Source organism: Staurois parvus, unplaced genomic scaffold (assembly GCF_062004578.1).
Source record: "Staurois parvus isolate SC_StPar_1 unplaced genomic scaffold, SC_StPar_1.0 ptg000068l, whole genome shotgun sequence".
NCBI lineage: Eukaryota > Metazoa > Chordata > Amphibia > Anura > Ranidae > Staurois > Staurois parvus.
The window spans coordinates 9431923-9448315 of NW_028317864.1; the positions used below are offsets into that span (position 1 = coordinate 9431923).

The 16393-nt window shown below is 42.6% G+C and overlaps 1 protein-coding gene across 1 annotated transcript in view; it reads left to right on the forward strand.

Moving 5' to 3' along the window:
* The window catches only part of ZDHHC12 (zDHHC palmitoyltransferase 12), a 33721-nt gene extending 20019 nt beyond the window's left edge, over positions 1-13702 (forward strand). Inside the window, exon 5 of the mRNA XM_089669141.1 lies at positions 1500-13702. Within this exon, the coding sequence (XP_089525267.1) occupies positions 1500-1815 (316 nt within the window). The 3' untranslated portion in view covers positions 1816-13702. The remainder of the gene's footprint in view (positions 1-1499) is intronic.
* The last annotated feature ends 2691 nt before the right edge of the window (positions 13703-16393 follow it).

Consider the following 16393-nt stretch of genomic DNA (forward strand, 5'->3'; position numbering starts at 1 on the left):
TGTGCAGTAAAGCGTGCTTGTTATACTCACTGTGGAACCTAAGGGGTTAATCCTCTGCATTGTGTAAAAAGGATGTTTAAGCCTGTCTTCTCTGATCCTCTTCTCCTTCCACTGTCCCTGACACATCTCATGATAGAACAGAGTCTTGGGGGAAAGCTGCACATGCTTAGTTTGGTGTGTATTGCTGGATGGTTTTTTTTTTTTTCCTTGGGAGAGTGCATGTGATCAGCACAAGGCTAATTAGCACTGTCCAGACTGAGGGTCAGGGTTTCTGCAGCTCCATTGGTCAGTGATAGAATGAAAACGCCTCCTACAAGCTTTAACCAGTGCTCTGCTGGACACTGATAGAAGTCACAAGACTGCTATATACTGCTGATGAGAAAAGGTATTTAGTAGTTTGTTTACTAAAATAATTGCACTTCCATGTTGTGTGTACTGTGGGAGACCAGATATAGTAAAGGCCGGGTCATGGGTTTAGTAACACTTTAAACCTTGAAAATACTCTCTCTAAAAATATTTAAAGTTTCCCCTGGCACGTGTTCTACTTTAAAAGCTTCCAGACTGATATTAAAAACTATGCAAAATCTGACCCCAGAAAGTAATGTTAATAGAATGACAACACAGCCTTTCAGTGGTCTGTATGCAGCGGCAGAGTTGCCCTAATACACGGTGCATCAGCACTTTTGGCTAGTGTAAAGTGGGGGTGCCAAACAGATGAACTAGGTATAAAGAGTAAATGCGAGCGCAATCACGGCAAAACCTCAACACCTCAGAAGAAACAAATGAATAGATATGCAGCGCTAAAGGTGTATAAATATGAAGGACAATAAAAACAGGAGTAGTCGATATGGCGATATTATATATATATATATATATAACATAACAATGCGGTGACAGTCCCACGGTGATGTTATAGGAGTTCAATAGAGATTATATCCAAAGACTGTAGCAGGTGCTCCGTGACTCGTAACATAAGTGCCAGGATCTGGTAAGTTGATACACTTACCAGAAATACATATAATATGGGTGTTATATGTATAATCCTAATGGTGAAGGCATCTGGGTCTGGTCAGCGGCTATGATGTCATCAGGCTCGACCGTAGACACACGGGATGGAATCTCGCACTCAGGGTCACACTCTGCTCATCGATCCATCATACAGCTTAGGATACTGGCTCCACACTCCCAAAGAGGCTCCACCTTGTGAGGCTCGCAAATAAGCAAGCCAGGACAAAGAATGGTGCTGATAGTGTAGTACCGTTTTTGTTATATTGTGTAACAAATCCAAAGTGAAAATGAAAATAACTCACATAACGGTCAAATAAATAGCCTTCCTGGTGGCCATGTACAGCTAGTCATCAAGCTGGAGGGTTCCTTTGACGCGTTTCGTGCAAAACAGGCACTTTGACAAAGTTGTTACTGGCATTAGACCATGAGCATAAAAGCAATTTCTGCATGAGGGTTAGTTACACTTTAACCATGTCATTTTCCTGGTACAGGTCTGGTTTCCACTCTGAAGCCACTTGGAGCGAATGGCTGCGTGTTAATATCTTCTTGCTCCTGTCTTTCATCCTGATCAGTGTTGTCACAGCAGTCGTGTGCCTGTTGCTTGTATGCCACCTCTACCTAATCTCCTGCAACTATACCACATGGGAATTCATGTCTTATTATCGCATTTCCTACCTGAAGCAGTGTGATTTGGACTCGAATCCTTTTGACAGGGGAATCCTGTGGAATTTGTGGAACTTCTTTTGCACTCATGGTCATGTGACCTGGGAGAGGGTATATTTGAGGAATACTTACAACACTGTATAAAACCCCTCATGGCCTGTGACTCTGTACACAATAGGACTACTGTTTGCTGAACAAAAAAGGCATGTGACTTCATGTCTGTATTGTCTTACAGAACATTTACTATTGTTACTGCATTTTAGTTTACAGACAATATCGGTGGCCCTGAAGCCGTCACTTTTATCTTCAGAATAATACACATTCTGCAGAATACATTGTCCACTTTATACCGTCTGTGTCAGCTGAGATTGCAGTGCTGCAAACTATCAGGTAGAATGGACACTGGAGTTGGATCAGCTGACTGAAGTACCAATGACTATTCATACATTATACAATTGTATTGTACAAGTTTCCTTTAGATTTACCAACACCATATAATATGAGGTCAAACTTGAACACGTTTTTAATTTTGTATGCAATCAGGCCAGCCCTTGCACTACATAGTTGAAGGTAAATCCTAAAGGAAATTGAGTAAGCAAATTGAATAATTTATTGCTTGTCTTGGGGAAGCAAACATAAAATGATGGTCACTCAGTCTAGCCAATAGCAGATTCATCAAGAAATGATTGTGGACTCTACAGCTACCCCCCTGATGGGCCAACCTCAGGGGAATAATTTGATCAATGAAAGGTTTGAAAGGTTTGTTTTTTCCTGGATGATTTGTATGGTTTCTCCCTGATTTGATCTAATGGCAGGTTGAAAATCCACACTGGCCGAGAAGACTACATGTTTGTATCCTAATAATTTTGTCAAATTATAGCAGGACAGTCAGTTCATTCTCATTGTTTCAGGGCTGGGTCAGTCAAAGGCATATACAGTGTACTGCTGCTTCCAAATTTGAATATAGCTTGTGGTTTTCAGGCATTTCTGATGTCCTGAGCATCTAAAGAAGTTAGAGGCCCCCCTTTTTTACCAAGGGAGATTTTCTAACTTCCTGTAAAATCTTACCGTGGGTGGGCTGGATCCCTTATGAAGAAGAGCATAGGATCAGAGTACCACGCCTGAACTTTCTCCATTGGATGGAGATTACAGCAGATTTGGGTGCTTTATTTATTTCAGGTACTTGTATAGCGCTGTCAATTTATGCAGCGCTTTACACATATATATATTATTACATTTACATCAGTCCCTAACCCTCAAGGGTCGTACAATCTAAGGTCCCAAACTCCCATTCATACATACACATACTGGGGCCAATTAACCTACCAGCATGTCTTTGGAGTGTGGGAGGAAACCGGAGTAGCAGATCTAACCCACGCAGACACAGGGAGAACATGCAAATTCCAGGCAGTTGGTGCCGTGGTTTGGATTCAAACCAACGACCCTAGTACTGCCAGGTGGAAGTGCTAACCACTTAACCACTGTGCTGTCCTCTCTTTAGAGCAGTGTTTCTCAACTCCAGTCCTCATGGACCCCCAACAGGTCATGTTTTCAGGATTTCCCTCAGATGAAACAGCTGTGGTAATTACTAAGGCATTGAAACTGATCAAATCACCTGTGCAAAATAATGGAAATCCTGAAAACATGACTTGTTGGGGGTCCATGAGGACTGGAATTGAGAAACACTGCTTTAGAGGCAGAACAAGTCTAGAGCTGAGATGTGTTAATTTGTCTATTACACTTTGAATACAGTCAGTACAAGCAATGCTTGTGACCGTCCAGCCTGGTGGAGATGCTGTATGAACACTTCCAGTGCTGGGACATCTTTGTAACGCAGAGACAATTTGTTTTACCTTTTGGTAATTGAGGAAAGAAAAAGATATTTTACTGCATGTGTGAAGTAAAGAGAGAGAGCTCTTCCCCAACCCCCTTTCACTTGTCTACATAAGATACTGGTTGTAGCAGTAACCCCCTTCTTGATGATCACCTCCTTGTGATTAATGTATTGCTAAGGAAACCTATCAACAAGGGGTTAATCTCATGCCACAAAGGCAATTCAAGTTTTGTAGCTGAGCCGTCAGCCCTGGTTAACACCAGTGCGGCTTTGAAATTACACTACTTCAGCGAGATCTCAAAGTCCCCTATCAGTGTGATTTTGATGTTCAGTTTAATTGAGGCTTGCAGCGTCATTTAACAGAAGTCAATGCCAGTTGCAATGAAATCACAGAAGAGTAATGCAGGAACAATTTTCCATTGCTGCAAATAGGGTGTGACTTATGTGATTTTGAACTATCAAATTGCATGAGGACAACCAAACTGATAAGAGGCATGGAGGAGATCCGCTATGAGGAAAGCTATTAGAACTGAATTTATTCTCTCTTGAGAAGAGGTAATATGATCATCATATATAAATGGTCCATATAGTGAACTCGGAGTAGAGTTATTCACTTTAAGGTCATCACAGAGGACAAGGGGGCACTCTTTACGTCTGACAATTGCGTGCACCCAAATGAAATTTACATAATTTTTTTTTCTCACAAACGGAGCTTTCTTTCGGTGGTGTTTGATCGCCTGTGCAGGTTTTTTCTTTTTGTGCTAATTAAAAAAAAAAAAAAAAAAAGGAATTTTGCAAAAAACATTTTTTTGACTTTTTGCTATTAAACATGTCCAGTAAAAAAATTTAAAAATCAAATTTCATCATAAATTTAGGCCAAAATGTATTCTGCTACATGTCTTTGCTTTAAAAAAAAAAAAAAAAAAAAACGTGGTTTACTTGAAAGTTTTATAGCGTTTATAAATGGTGGTGTGTGTGTATATATAGTGGGATTTTTTTTTTTTAACTAGTAATGGCGGCGATCAGCGACTTATAGCGGGACTGCGGCGGGCATTCTGACACTAGGGGGAACTGGGTGTCACTGACATCCCCAGTGACACCAATACAGTGATCAGTGCTAATAAAAAGCACTGACACTGTACTAATGGCATTGGGCATAAAGGGGTTAGCGTGGGTCGATCAAAGGGTTAACTGCCGTTCGTTTATAACGGTGTTGGTGCTTTACTGTAAGTAAACAAAACAGCCATGCAAAGCAGTGTGCTAACAGTTCTCCCCCACCCACCTATCTCCCCACGTTTAACAGGCAGTGGGCTGTGCACATCAGGGTTATTGCTCTGGTGCCTCCCGGGTGCTTGATGTAAGCTGCAGAAGTGGCATTGTCAAAGTATTAGAACATGAAGGCTCTTAATCTCTTCCTTGAAACCTAGCAAAGCTTTGTAAACTGCAGTCAGTTCTCTCAGGTTGGAATATGCAATTTTCATCTCTTTCCCCCAAACACCTTGCCGCATTGCCTGGTTCAGGTAACCAATCCACCCTGATGCGCTTGCAGCTGTGGTTATGCATATTTGGATTGGAGGCATCCAAATCCTTCCTTTTAACAGTTTGGATTTCAGCATCCACCATTGTAGAGAGCTCTTGACAGTCGATGGAATGCCAATGTGTTTCTCCAGTGACTTAGCAGATTGGCCTGGAGAGGTCTCATATTAAGCTGTGCCCATTGTATCACTGGGATAGAGGCTGACATTTGACCCAGGAGGGACATCACTATCCGTTTCAAGTCTGACTGCACTTCTGTTACCTGACCTATGGTCTTCAGCAATTTGGTGACCACCTCTGCTGGTAGAAAAAGTTTTTGAAGAGTTGTGTTGATTCTGTAGCCCAAAAAGACTACACTCTGTGAAGGGCGCAAGTTTGACTTTTCCAAGTTCAGTTTCCACCCTAGGGATTCCAGGAATTCTCTTATCTGTACGGTTTCCGGGACTTGTTCTTCTGTCTTGTCATATGGAAGGAAACTGTCTAAGTATGGGATTATTGAAACTCTTTTTACTCTCCATTCCTGTGTTACTTCTGCCGTTATCTTGGTGAAAATGTGAGGGGCCAACGCGAATGGGGAGCGCTCTGTATTGGAAATGTTGCACATTCGTGCCTTCCTTTATCACCAACCTTAGATACTTTTGATGCAACGGATAGATTAGCACATGCAGATGGGTATCTCTTATGTCTAAAGCTACCAGAGATGCTGACTGTGGGAGAATGGACCTTATCGAGAAGATATGTTCTATCTTGAACTTTCTGAAAGTTATAACTCTGTTCAGAGGCTTTAAATTCAATATTAGTTGGTACTTCCCTGACAGTTTTACTCTCAAGCAGGCCGATGTTAGAAACTATGGGGCCCCCTTCGACCCTGCCCTTGACCCCACCGCTGGCCCCTCCCCTGAGTCTGCCTCAAAACAAAATGCGGGCCTTCAGTGTCCTGTCATTCTGGAGAACTGGGCCAGCAACCGCACCTACCTGCTAAGAGCCACAGGAGGCACTGCCGCTACAATTTTCACTGGCCCTAAACACTGGTGTGAATGTAGCCAATGTAGGATGCATTTCAATGTCTTTTTATTATAACCATGATAATCACACAATACAGGTGCTGTGCCTCAAAAGCACACTGTGTGGTGATAACATTTTGGCTGCTGACTGTACGGTTCATCAACAGCAGGGCATGGCATGGGGGAAAGGTGGGTATGCACTTTGATCTCCCTGTACCTTTTTGTGAGAATTCTCTGCAGATGATCCCTCTGTGTGTTGACTCCTGCAGATTGACTGCTGCCTCTGCTCTGCCTGCTGCACTTATGATAGGTGCCGGCCTGAACCTACCACTATTTTGCTGCTATTTCCCTAAGACTGAGCTGCCCTCGCCTCAGCACTTACTTCCTGAAGGAGGCAGGCAGAGAGGAGGCTGGTATTATGCCACCAGCAACAGGGACTGTGAGCAAGGCCTTTAATTTTAGCATTGCATGTGGTGCAAATCAGCCTGTGCGTCAGATAAGAAAAAAGTCCCTCCTATTCTACACCTGCCAGGCACTTACTACAGGAGACGGTCAGAGACTGTAGACTCCGTACAGGACACGGTCAGAGACTGCAGATGTTATTATACAGGATTTATATAGTGCCAACAGTTTGCTCAGCGCTTTTACAATATAATGGGAGAAAATACAGTTCAATACAAGAGGGTTAGGTGGGCCCTGATCCTTGGAGCTTACAATCTAAGAGTACAGGAGATGGTCAGAGTCTGCATTTATGTAATTATGCCTGAACCCAGTGTAAAAAGTTTGGTTTAAGTAGAGCAGCCCTGCAATATTATACAAAGTACAACAAGTAACAGAAGGCAGCAGTACTTCCAATCTTCTAAAACAGACAACTGGTCAAGAGCAGTGGAGGACAGTAAACCATTAATGAACCTGTGAAGCTGCCAGCCTTAACCAGCAGTAAATCCTCTAAAGCCAACATCAAACAATGTGTCAAATTGTGTGTCACTGGTCACTTGTAATGCCAGCCAATCTTATCAGTGTGTTCAGGCAGTGTGCAGGTTAGATTAGGAAGTTATAAAAAAAAAAAAAGTAACTAGTGAGACAAGACAGAGAGGATGCTTGTATGAATACTGTCTAACCTGCACACTGCCTGAACACCCTGATAAGATCGGCCAGCATTACAACTGACCAATGACACAGTTGTTTCTGATCGCACTTTCTTCTTGTAGCTCCTGGGCTTCAGGTTTTGTGTGTCTCCCTGCCTGGCACCCCGCTTCAGCCACCAGCATCTTCCGTATACAGTCAAATGTGGCAGGCTGGGGAAGGGGGGGGGGGGTTTACAGTGTTTGCTGATTGGCTAAGGATGGGTGGGAGGAGGTGCAACTGTTGCTGCAGCCAGTGCAGTGTATTTGTCTTGTCCCTCCCCCATACTTAGATAAGCAACTCTACTGACTGCTATACTAAGCATGGAGAGATCTGAAGCTGCCAGCTTGCTGGGCCCCTCTGTCAAAGTGACAGGGCCCAGGTCCCCTACAGGAGGCCCGGAGATACCCTCTTATCAGCAGCCCTGCTCTCTAGAATACGTACCCCTGTTGACAAGGTGGCACCACCAAAATCACATTCTCTCCTAGTAGATCCAAAATTGCTTCCTGAAAAGCATGCTTCTTCACTGGGTGAATTGTGGCCAGAAATTTCTGCAGAGGGTTTGACAGAAACTGTCTTGTACCCGTCTTTAATAATTTGCAGAACTGCCCCCATTGTGGGAAAAAGTTTTTTTTAGCCTTCCTTCCACTTTGGTGTTGGCATTATTGAGTTTTGCTAGTTGTAGGTGTGTTTGTTATGAGGATGCTAGGCTTTCCTTTAACCTTGTTGAAGACCTATGCTGGCCTTGCTGCTTTTTGGTTTCTGGCTGGTGTTCTCGGCTGGAGTGACAAAAAAATATTTTTGCCTTGTCTGTAGTTCTCTTTACTGGGAATCCTTTTTTTCTGTCCGCTGATCTCTTAAGGACTTTTTCTAACTCTGGATCAAACAGTAAGTTACCGTCCACACAGCTTGTTCTTGGATGTGAAGTTCCATTCCCAAGCATTCCCATAAGGCTCTTTTTTCTGTGTTAATGAGACCTGTGGTACAAGCCCCAATCCTTACTGCCTTAGGTGATGCATCTGCTTTATATGCGACCGCCATATCCACCAACAACAAGGAGTCCAGAGCCTCTTCTGTGCCCGGAATCTTCAAGATGGGAGCGGAGCTGCTCCAGCCAGAACGTAACGTTTCTGGCCACACAAGTGTTGGCTATGTTTGTTGAGAAAGTTGCCGATCCTACTTTATAAGCAGGTCTTAACGTAGTGTCAATTTTCTTATCCATACTGTCCTTCAGATGCCCCATATCCTCAAAGGAGAGGTCTGATATATATATATATATATTTTTTTTTTAAACCTAAGCCAACAAAGCGCCAAGCTTGGGACACTTGGCCTGTACTCCTTTTTCGTCAAATGGAAATCTTCCTTTCAACACCTTAGGGTAAAAGCTTGCCATCTGGGCTTTCCATTCCTTTTCTATTATACTTCCAGTAGAATGATGGACTGGGGTCCTTCTTCTTCTAACCTCTTGTAGCTATCTATAGAGTCTGTCTTGGACAGAATCACTTGGTGTGGTTTCTTGGATTTGCTCTGTAGCTTAAATTGCTTAGAACAACTCTTCTGTTTCCTCCGTAGGGAATAAGTGCCTAGCAACTTTTTTGCACTTCCGTTTCAGATTCTTCTGAAATTGAACTATCAGGGAATAGTAGTTCTCCCTCTTCTTCTGAAGTTTGGATAGGCGGAGCTGTACCTACAGTGTTTTTCTGTCCTCTGCGATGAGGTGGAAGGCTGTTCCCCCTGCTTCTTGTCGTTAATGGCTGTTATATAGTGACATTAGGGTAGATGTCTATTTATTTTAAATAAAAAAAATCTTTGAAAAACGTCCGAGTTTCCTCATTCACAATCTTTTTTGCGCATTTGTGACAGAAGCTTATCACTATCCAAAGGAATCTTTACCCCACAGGTGTGGCAGTATCTTTTTTTTTTTTTTTTTTTCCCGCCTTAGGTTTATCCAAGGGATCAGAGACCTGGAGGTTTGGGCTGCCTAACAAGAGAAACAGACCAGCCGCTACCTATGAGACCCATATTAGTGCAAGGCAGCAAAAATCTACTGGTAAGATATTGCCCTTGCAGTATACAACAGGTCCTATGAAAGGGCAGTGACCACCACATAAAGCCCCCACATAGCCGGGCCTACTGGTAGAGGGCTGGGGCCCGGTTCTGCAGACACTGCTGGGGAGGTTTGGTCCTTTGCTATTAGACTGTCCTGGAGGAACAATACCAGTGCCCTCTTGGCATGATACATTTGGTCCGGTGGCTGCTCTATGCTGCCTATAACAAAGATGGTGCTGACTGGCGCCCTCTAGAAGAATGTCACTTGCGTTGTTGACCGCCATCTTAGAACTGTGAACATCCAGTTGCAACAAAAGTCGCTGGCCTCCCGGTCTAGTCAGTGTGAGGCCATGAAGGGGATGTTGCAGAATAGTGCCCAGGACCAGACCCCCTGGCTGGCACATGTCAGTCCCCTCTGTGGGCCTCAGCCTTTTTAAACATCCCAACCTGGGGTGCAAGCAGGCAGCCATTCCTTTCAGTGTACGGCAGTGGCCTTGCAATAAAAGGAAAGCCCTGGGGAACCCCCATGGCTCCCTTTTTTTTTTTTTTTTTTTTAAGTATTCTCTCCACCCCTTCTACAAGCCACCTAGTCCACCATCCACAGAGGGGGTGGGGGGAGGTATTCAGGGACACCTGCCCCTAATACGCCCTAAAACAAACTGCGGGTGCTGTGCTGATGTTTGCAGGACACAGGAGATACAAGAACTGAGGGGGCAGCTTCTTGGGCGGCCTTTTAAACCTGTCTGTGTTTGTGTGTCCTGTAGGAGGTGGTGCCTATCTCTCATGTGACTGTCTTGGAGGATGGCTTGGGAAATATGGAGTAGACTGCTCCAAGGGCTAGCTCTGGTCAGCTCAGTCGATTGTTTTAAAAAAGGCCTCGTTTCCTAAATGTACATAATATAACTGGGTACTAATATTTATAGGTAAAGTAGATCCAGGGAATATCCAATTGCCTCTTGCAGAGTCAGGAAGGATTTCTTTTTCCTCTGCTAGAGCAAATTGTATCATGCTTTTAGTTTTATTTATTTATTTTTTGCCTTCCTCTGGATCAATTCTGGGTATAATCTCCCCCCCATGTAAATCACATTGGTGTAAACCAGGGCTTACAGTGCATTTAAAGAAACATGAAGTTAGAGATATTCATAACTGCTATGCAAAGCTGACTTTGACAAATGTTATGCAGGTCCTGTCATCCCTGTGATGAGCACCTTGCATGACATGCTGTCATTTTGGTCAGACCTACACCAACATGTGACTAGAAGCATTAATGGCTGTTATTGTCAGTGGAAATCAGAAGACAAAGATCACGATGTAAGGAAATCCTTATGTTTCTTGTGATCACAGTAAAATCTTAATCACCCGTCTGCTCTGGCCAATGAATGGTCCTCATTCTCTAGGAAGCTGGAAGTGTAATATGTTATGGGATATAGGTAAAGCGAGCGCTCATAAATCAGCTGCTGGAACACTCAAAGGAATCACTAGACCTCATAACATGAATAATAAATAATATAGTGCAGCGCTGTAATGCTAATAGAGAGAGATAAAAGTAAGTAAAGTAAAATAAAAGTTCATAGAGTCCTTTATACAGTAAAAAGTGATTGCAAACGAAAGTGTTGTGAAGACCTCCTCAGCATTAGATAGGTGACTGGAACCATATAGATAAAATGCGCACTCACCGACCGCGCATTTAAAATGCGCATGTATGCAATTTTATCCAGGTAATCGGCCAGGCATGTGGATCAGCCAAACGTATAGGTCATCCCTCTCAGGTAAAAACATCAGCCTTGGGTGCAGTAATATGCCTCTAGGTCCAGAGAGCCTTCTTGCCCAAAGTGTTAAGGTAGGTTAAGCTCCCTCTCCTGGTCGCAAGGTACCCTAGGAATTGGCTGCTGTAAATCTGGAACCCTCCAACAAGAGGGTCAAAAACAGAGAGGGAATGCCAATAGTGTAGTAGGTTCAAACTTGGTTTATTAGGTAAATAGTAACATACTAGCCTGGGTCAGGTGCATATACAAACACTGTCAGCAATCAAGCGGACTGGTAAGTGAGATAAGGAAAAAATAAAATATACATGTACTAACCCGGCAAGTTAAAAAGGGGGCCACCGGACCTCCTTGTGGTCCCGGTGGTCAGGAAGTCACTGCTGGCTCCTCCTGAGGCCTTTCGTGCTACGGCACTTCATCAGAGGGTGGACGCCATTATGTTATGTTGTTTTGAGTCTCCTTCACTAAAGATTTAACTAAAATTGAGCAGCGCCGATTAATGAAAATAACCTAATCCCACATCACATAAAATAGTGTATAAATATTCATACTACTAAATGAAAACTATATGAAAGTCCTCTGTTAATAGTTGATTAAACCAAGTCTAATTACTCAAATATGTGCCATCGTTTTTGTGCCAGTTCCAGTTAGTGTCTGTACCACCACCAGATGTCCGTTCACCTCCACTTAATGACCTCACAATAAATGCTCGGTCTCAACATGCCTCTTGTCACTTAAATGGACCCTGAAGATATCCTGAGTGTATCCAAAGAGCGCTGTTCACAGCTTTTCCACTCACCTCCTCATTATCCACTCCACCACATGTAAATAAAATGCTACATTGTGCTTTATTCTCAAAACATTTAGGCATCATTCACACTTGTGCGACTTCAAAATCGCATGATTTTCATTGTGACTTTGGCTTCGATCAAGGATTATTGTTTGTGCTGCACACAAGTCACATGTATATCTTTGACCTGCGAATTTGGAGGGTTTACATTGAAGTGTATGGCTCTCAAGTTGCATGAAAGTTGGACCAAAATAGTGCAGGAATTACTTTGAAGGCACACAGATGTGAAACATGGGGTGTGACTTTGGATCCCAAAGTCGCACAAGTGTGAATGGGCTCTAAATAAACACTTTAAAAACAGATCAATATGCACTCACTTGTTCCAGGTGTTAGATTGCACCAAATAAACAGCATATTCCAGGAGATCTGGTAATCCTTGTGCAAAAACGTTTTTTTTTGGCGTTTTTGCACAGAATTACCAGATCTACTAATATATGCTGTTTTATTGGTGCGATCTAGCACCTGGAACAAGTGAGTGCATATTGATGATTTTTTTAAGCATTTGTTAAATGTTTTGAGGATAAAAACACCATGTAGCATTTTACTTACTTGTGGTGGAGTGGATAATGAGGAGGTGAGTGAAAAGCTGTGAACAGCAGGCTTTGGATACACTCAGGATATCTTCAAGCATTTATTGTGAGGTCATTAAGTTGAGCAGATATCTGGTGGTGGTACAAACACTGAATGTAATTGGAACTGGCACAAAAGCAGTGACACATTAATTGATTAAAGCAAGTCTAATTACTCAAATAACAGAGGACTTTCATGTTTTTGATTTAGTAGTATTTATGAATGTTTATACACTATTTTATATGATATGAAGTTATTTTCATTAATCAGCGCTGCACAATTTTAGTTATATTATTTGGTTTGCTATAAAGTATGAGAGTGGCAATGGGTGTGTAGCTGCTGAGAAAAGGTGACACAATTACTTATAATAATAAAAATATTTTCTCATGTTTTAATTTTAGCAAATAATTATTTTGGAGTGGCATAAGCAATGGATTAATATATTTACATAAATTTTTGGTTTAATTTTATCCTAGCAGCTTGCAAGGCTTATACAATATAGCTTCACTATAGATTTGTCAAAAGTGATGCATGAATCAGAATTAAGAATATTATGTAGTGTTGACAGCCTTTTCTACGCTCTGCTAATATGATGGAGAATATCAGGTCGTTGTTTGGATTCCAAATCAAATCCCCACTTCTAGCATCTGTCTCCTCCATCTTTTTTTTACATTTCCCCGCTTCCTGGTCAGTCTGCCTCCTTACTCTGTCGATCTACAATGTACAAACAGACCTCAGATCAGAGCGAGACATGTACAGCGGTGTCCCCCCCTCCTCCTGTAAACAGCCAAGGAGGGGGAGGCAGCTTAGATCCAGACTCTGCTCTGCAAGACAGGCACCAAGCTGGTGAAAGATAAGGATCAAGCACTGTGATGGTATTAGCAGTGGCCCATCCGACAGGTTTCACCTCTGTGCGGTCTGCACCCCCATAGTGACACCACTGCATCAAAACCCTAACAGAGAGGAAGTATTTCAATGGGGACACTAGTTCTGGCGATATACCAGGATTCTCTCACTTCCTGTTTTGGCTATGGTATCAGAAGTGAAGGTATCTCTCCAATGGGACATAAATGGCAAAAAAAAAAACCCAAAACTGACAGGGGTTATAACCCTCCCTTACTCTGTTCAAAGTAAAAAATAAAGTTTTACCTTCAGTTATACTGTTACTTTTGCACATAACCAATTTTTGTACATTAATCAATCTGTAAATCAGAATGTGCCACATTTGTGTCCTAGAAACTGCACTGTTTTGTACTATTTATACTGAAAATGAAATAAAAAGTTCTAGTTTTATAAAAAATATTTGCAACTTTAATAAAAAAAAAAAAGAGTGTTGTCTTATTTTCTATGATTAACAGATCTGTATCTGACTTTCAGCCTTCCTTTGCTGCAGCAGTGGTGTAAACACACACACTGTTCTGTTGCTGCATAGAGAAGTTGTATATCAAACTTCCCATTCTGGAGCAGGATTCCTATATCTACTAACACTAGTGATGACAGTAACTAGGGTTAATTGATGGTTATATGAACAAGTGTTAGTAGATACAGATTAGTAGTTTTGTATGCTTCCCCCCCTCCTCCAGCTGAAACTGTTGCCCAGCCTCCTGCCATTCTTTGACAAAGTGAAAGTCCAGCCTATTCATAACTAACCAACCCTATTCTATCTACCCTGTGAAAGGAAGATGTCTATGCTCACCAATTCTGAGAGTGATCCGGTCCGGTCACTTGCTCAGCTGTCAGTGGTGGCTTCCGTGTAGAGGACAGCAGATGCCCCATAGTAAGCCTATGGGTGACATCAGCACCCAGGATATGCAGCAGTTGTTGACGATCTCTTCACTGAAGCAAGGGAGATGTGACCAGACTGGATCACTCTTAGAATAGGTAAGTATACAGTGCATCCAGAAAGTATTCACAGCGCTTAACTTTTGCCACATTTTGTTACAGCCTTATTTCAAAATGGATTAAATACATTTTTTTCCCTCCACATTCTACAAACAATACCCCCATAATGATGTGAAAGAAGTTGGTGTTGGAATCTTTGCAATCTATTAAAAATTAAAAAAAACACATTTACATAAGTATTCATAGCCTTTGCGCAATACTTTGAAGCACCTTTAGCACCAATTACAGCCTCAAGTCGTTTTGAGTATGATGCTACAAGCTTGGCACACCTATTTTTAGGCAATTTCTCTGATTCTTCTTTGCAGCACCTCTCAAGCTCAATCAGGTTGGATGAGGAGAGTTGGTGCACAGCCATTTTCAGATCGCTGCAGAGATGTTCAATCAGGTTCAAGTCTGGGGCACTCCCAAGACATTCACAGAGTTGGCCCGTAGCCACTCCTTTGTTATGTGGGCTGTGTGCTTAGGGTCATTGTCCTGTTGAAAGATGAACCGTCACCCCCGTCTAAGGTCCAGAGCGCTCTGGAACAGGTTTTCATCAAGGAAGTCTGTCTATTGCTGCATTCATCTTTCCTTCGATCCTCACTAGTCTCCCAGTTCCTGCTGCTGAAAAACATCCCCACAGCATGATGCTGCCACCACCATGCTTCACTGTAGGGATGGTAATGGCCAGGTGTTGAGCAGTGCCTGGTTTCCTCCAGACATGATGCTTGACATTCAGGCCAGAGTTCAATCTTTGCTTCATCAGACCAGAGAGTCCCTTAGGTGCCTTTTGACAAACTCCAGGCGGGCTGCCATTTGCCTTTTACTGAGGAGTGGCTTCCGTCGGGCCTCTACCATACAGGCCTGATTGTGGAGAGAGAACAACCATCTCTGCAGCACTTCACCAGAGAAACGCTGGAGCTCTTTCAGAGTGTGACCTTTGGTTGCTTGGTTACCTCCCTGGCTAAGGCCCTTCTCCCTCCATCGCTCATTTTAGCCGAGCAGCCTACTCTAGGAAGATTCCTGGTGGTTCCAAACTTCTTCCATTTACAGATTATGGAGGCCACTGTGCTCATTGGTACCTTCAATGCTGCAGAAACTTTTCTGTACCCTTCCCCAGATCTGTGCCTTGATACAATCCTGTCTTGGAGGTCTATGGACAATTCCTTGGACTTCATGGCTTGGTTTGTGCTCTGATATGCAAAGTGTGGGACCTTTTATAGACAGGTTTATGCCTTACCTAATCATGTCCAATCATCTGAATTTCCCACAGGTGGACTCCAATCAAGTTGTGGAAACATCTCAAGGATGATCAGTGGGAACAGGATGCACCAGAGCTCAATTTTGAGTGTCATGGCAAAGGCTGTGAATACTTATGTACATGGGGTTTTTTTTTTTTAGTTTATTTTTAATAAATTGCAAAGATCTCAAAACAAAATTCTTTCACGTTGTCATTATGAGGTATTGTTTGTAGAATATTGAGGGAAAAAATAAATTTAATCCATTTTGGAATAAGGCTGTAACATAACAAAATGTGGCAAAAGTTAAGCGCTGCAAATGTTTTCTGGATACATCTTCCTTTCAAAGGGTAGATAGAATAAGAAGATGGGTGGGAGCATGTTTTAAGCTTAGGTTGCTATAGGCTGTACTTCCACTTTAAATACTTTATTTTTCGATGGTTACACTAGATGTCCTGTATGCACGTTCCTTCTATGTGCTTAAGAGAGCACAGAGTCAAGCCTTGACATATTAAAGCCTGTCTCTAGACAAAACAATTTTTTTTCAGTTGTGGCTGGAGTGCGGAAGGCTTTGAACCTCTGTCAGGTTTTATGGCCCCTAGCTCTTACCTCATGGGGAGATTTTCTCATACTTCTGACACCCTTCACCTGGACAGAAAGGGATTAAAAATCTATGCAGTGGATTAAAAGCAACCGGAACCTGACATGTTCCAACCAGGATCACAATTGTGACATGGACATAAGTCAACTTGCTAGGGGCCGCCAGTTTAATTTCCCCCCACTGTACAAACCTATAACTGCTCCAAACACCCTTCAGATTAATGTTTTCATACCATACAACACCACTAGGCAACTGAGAAACTCCATACATC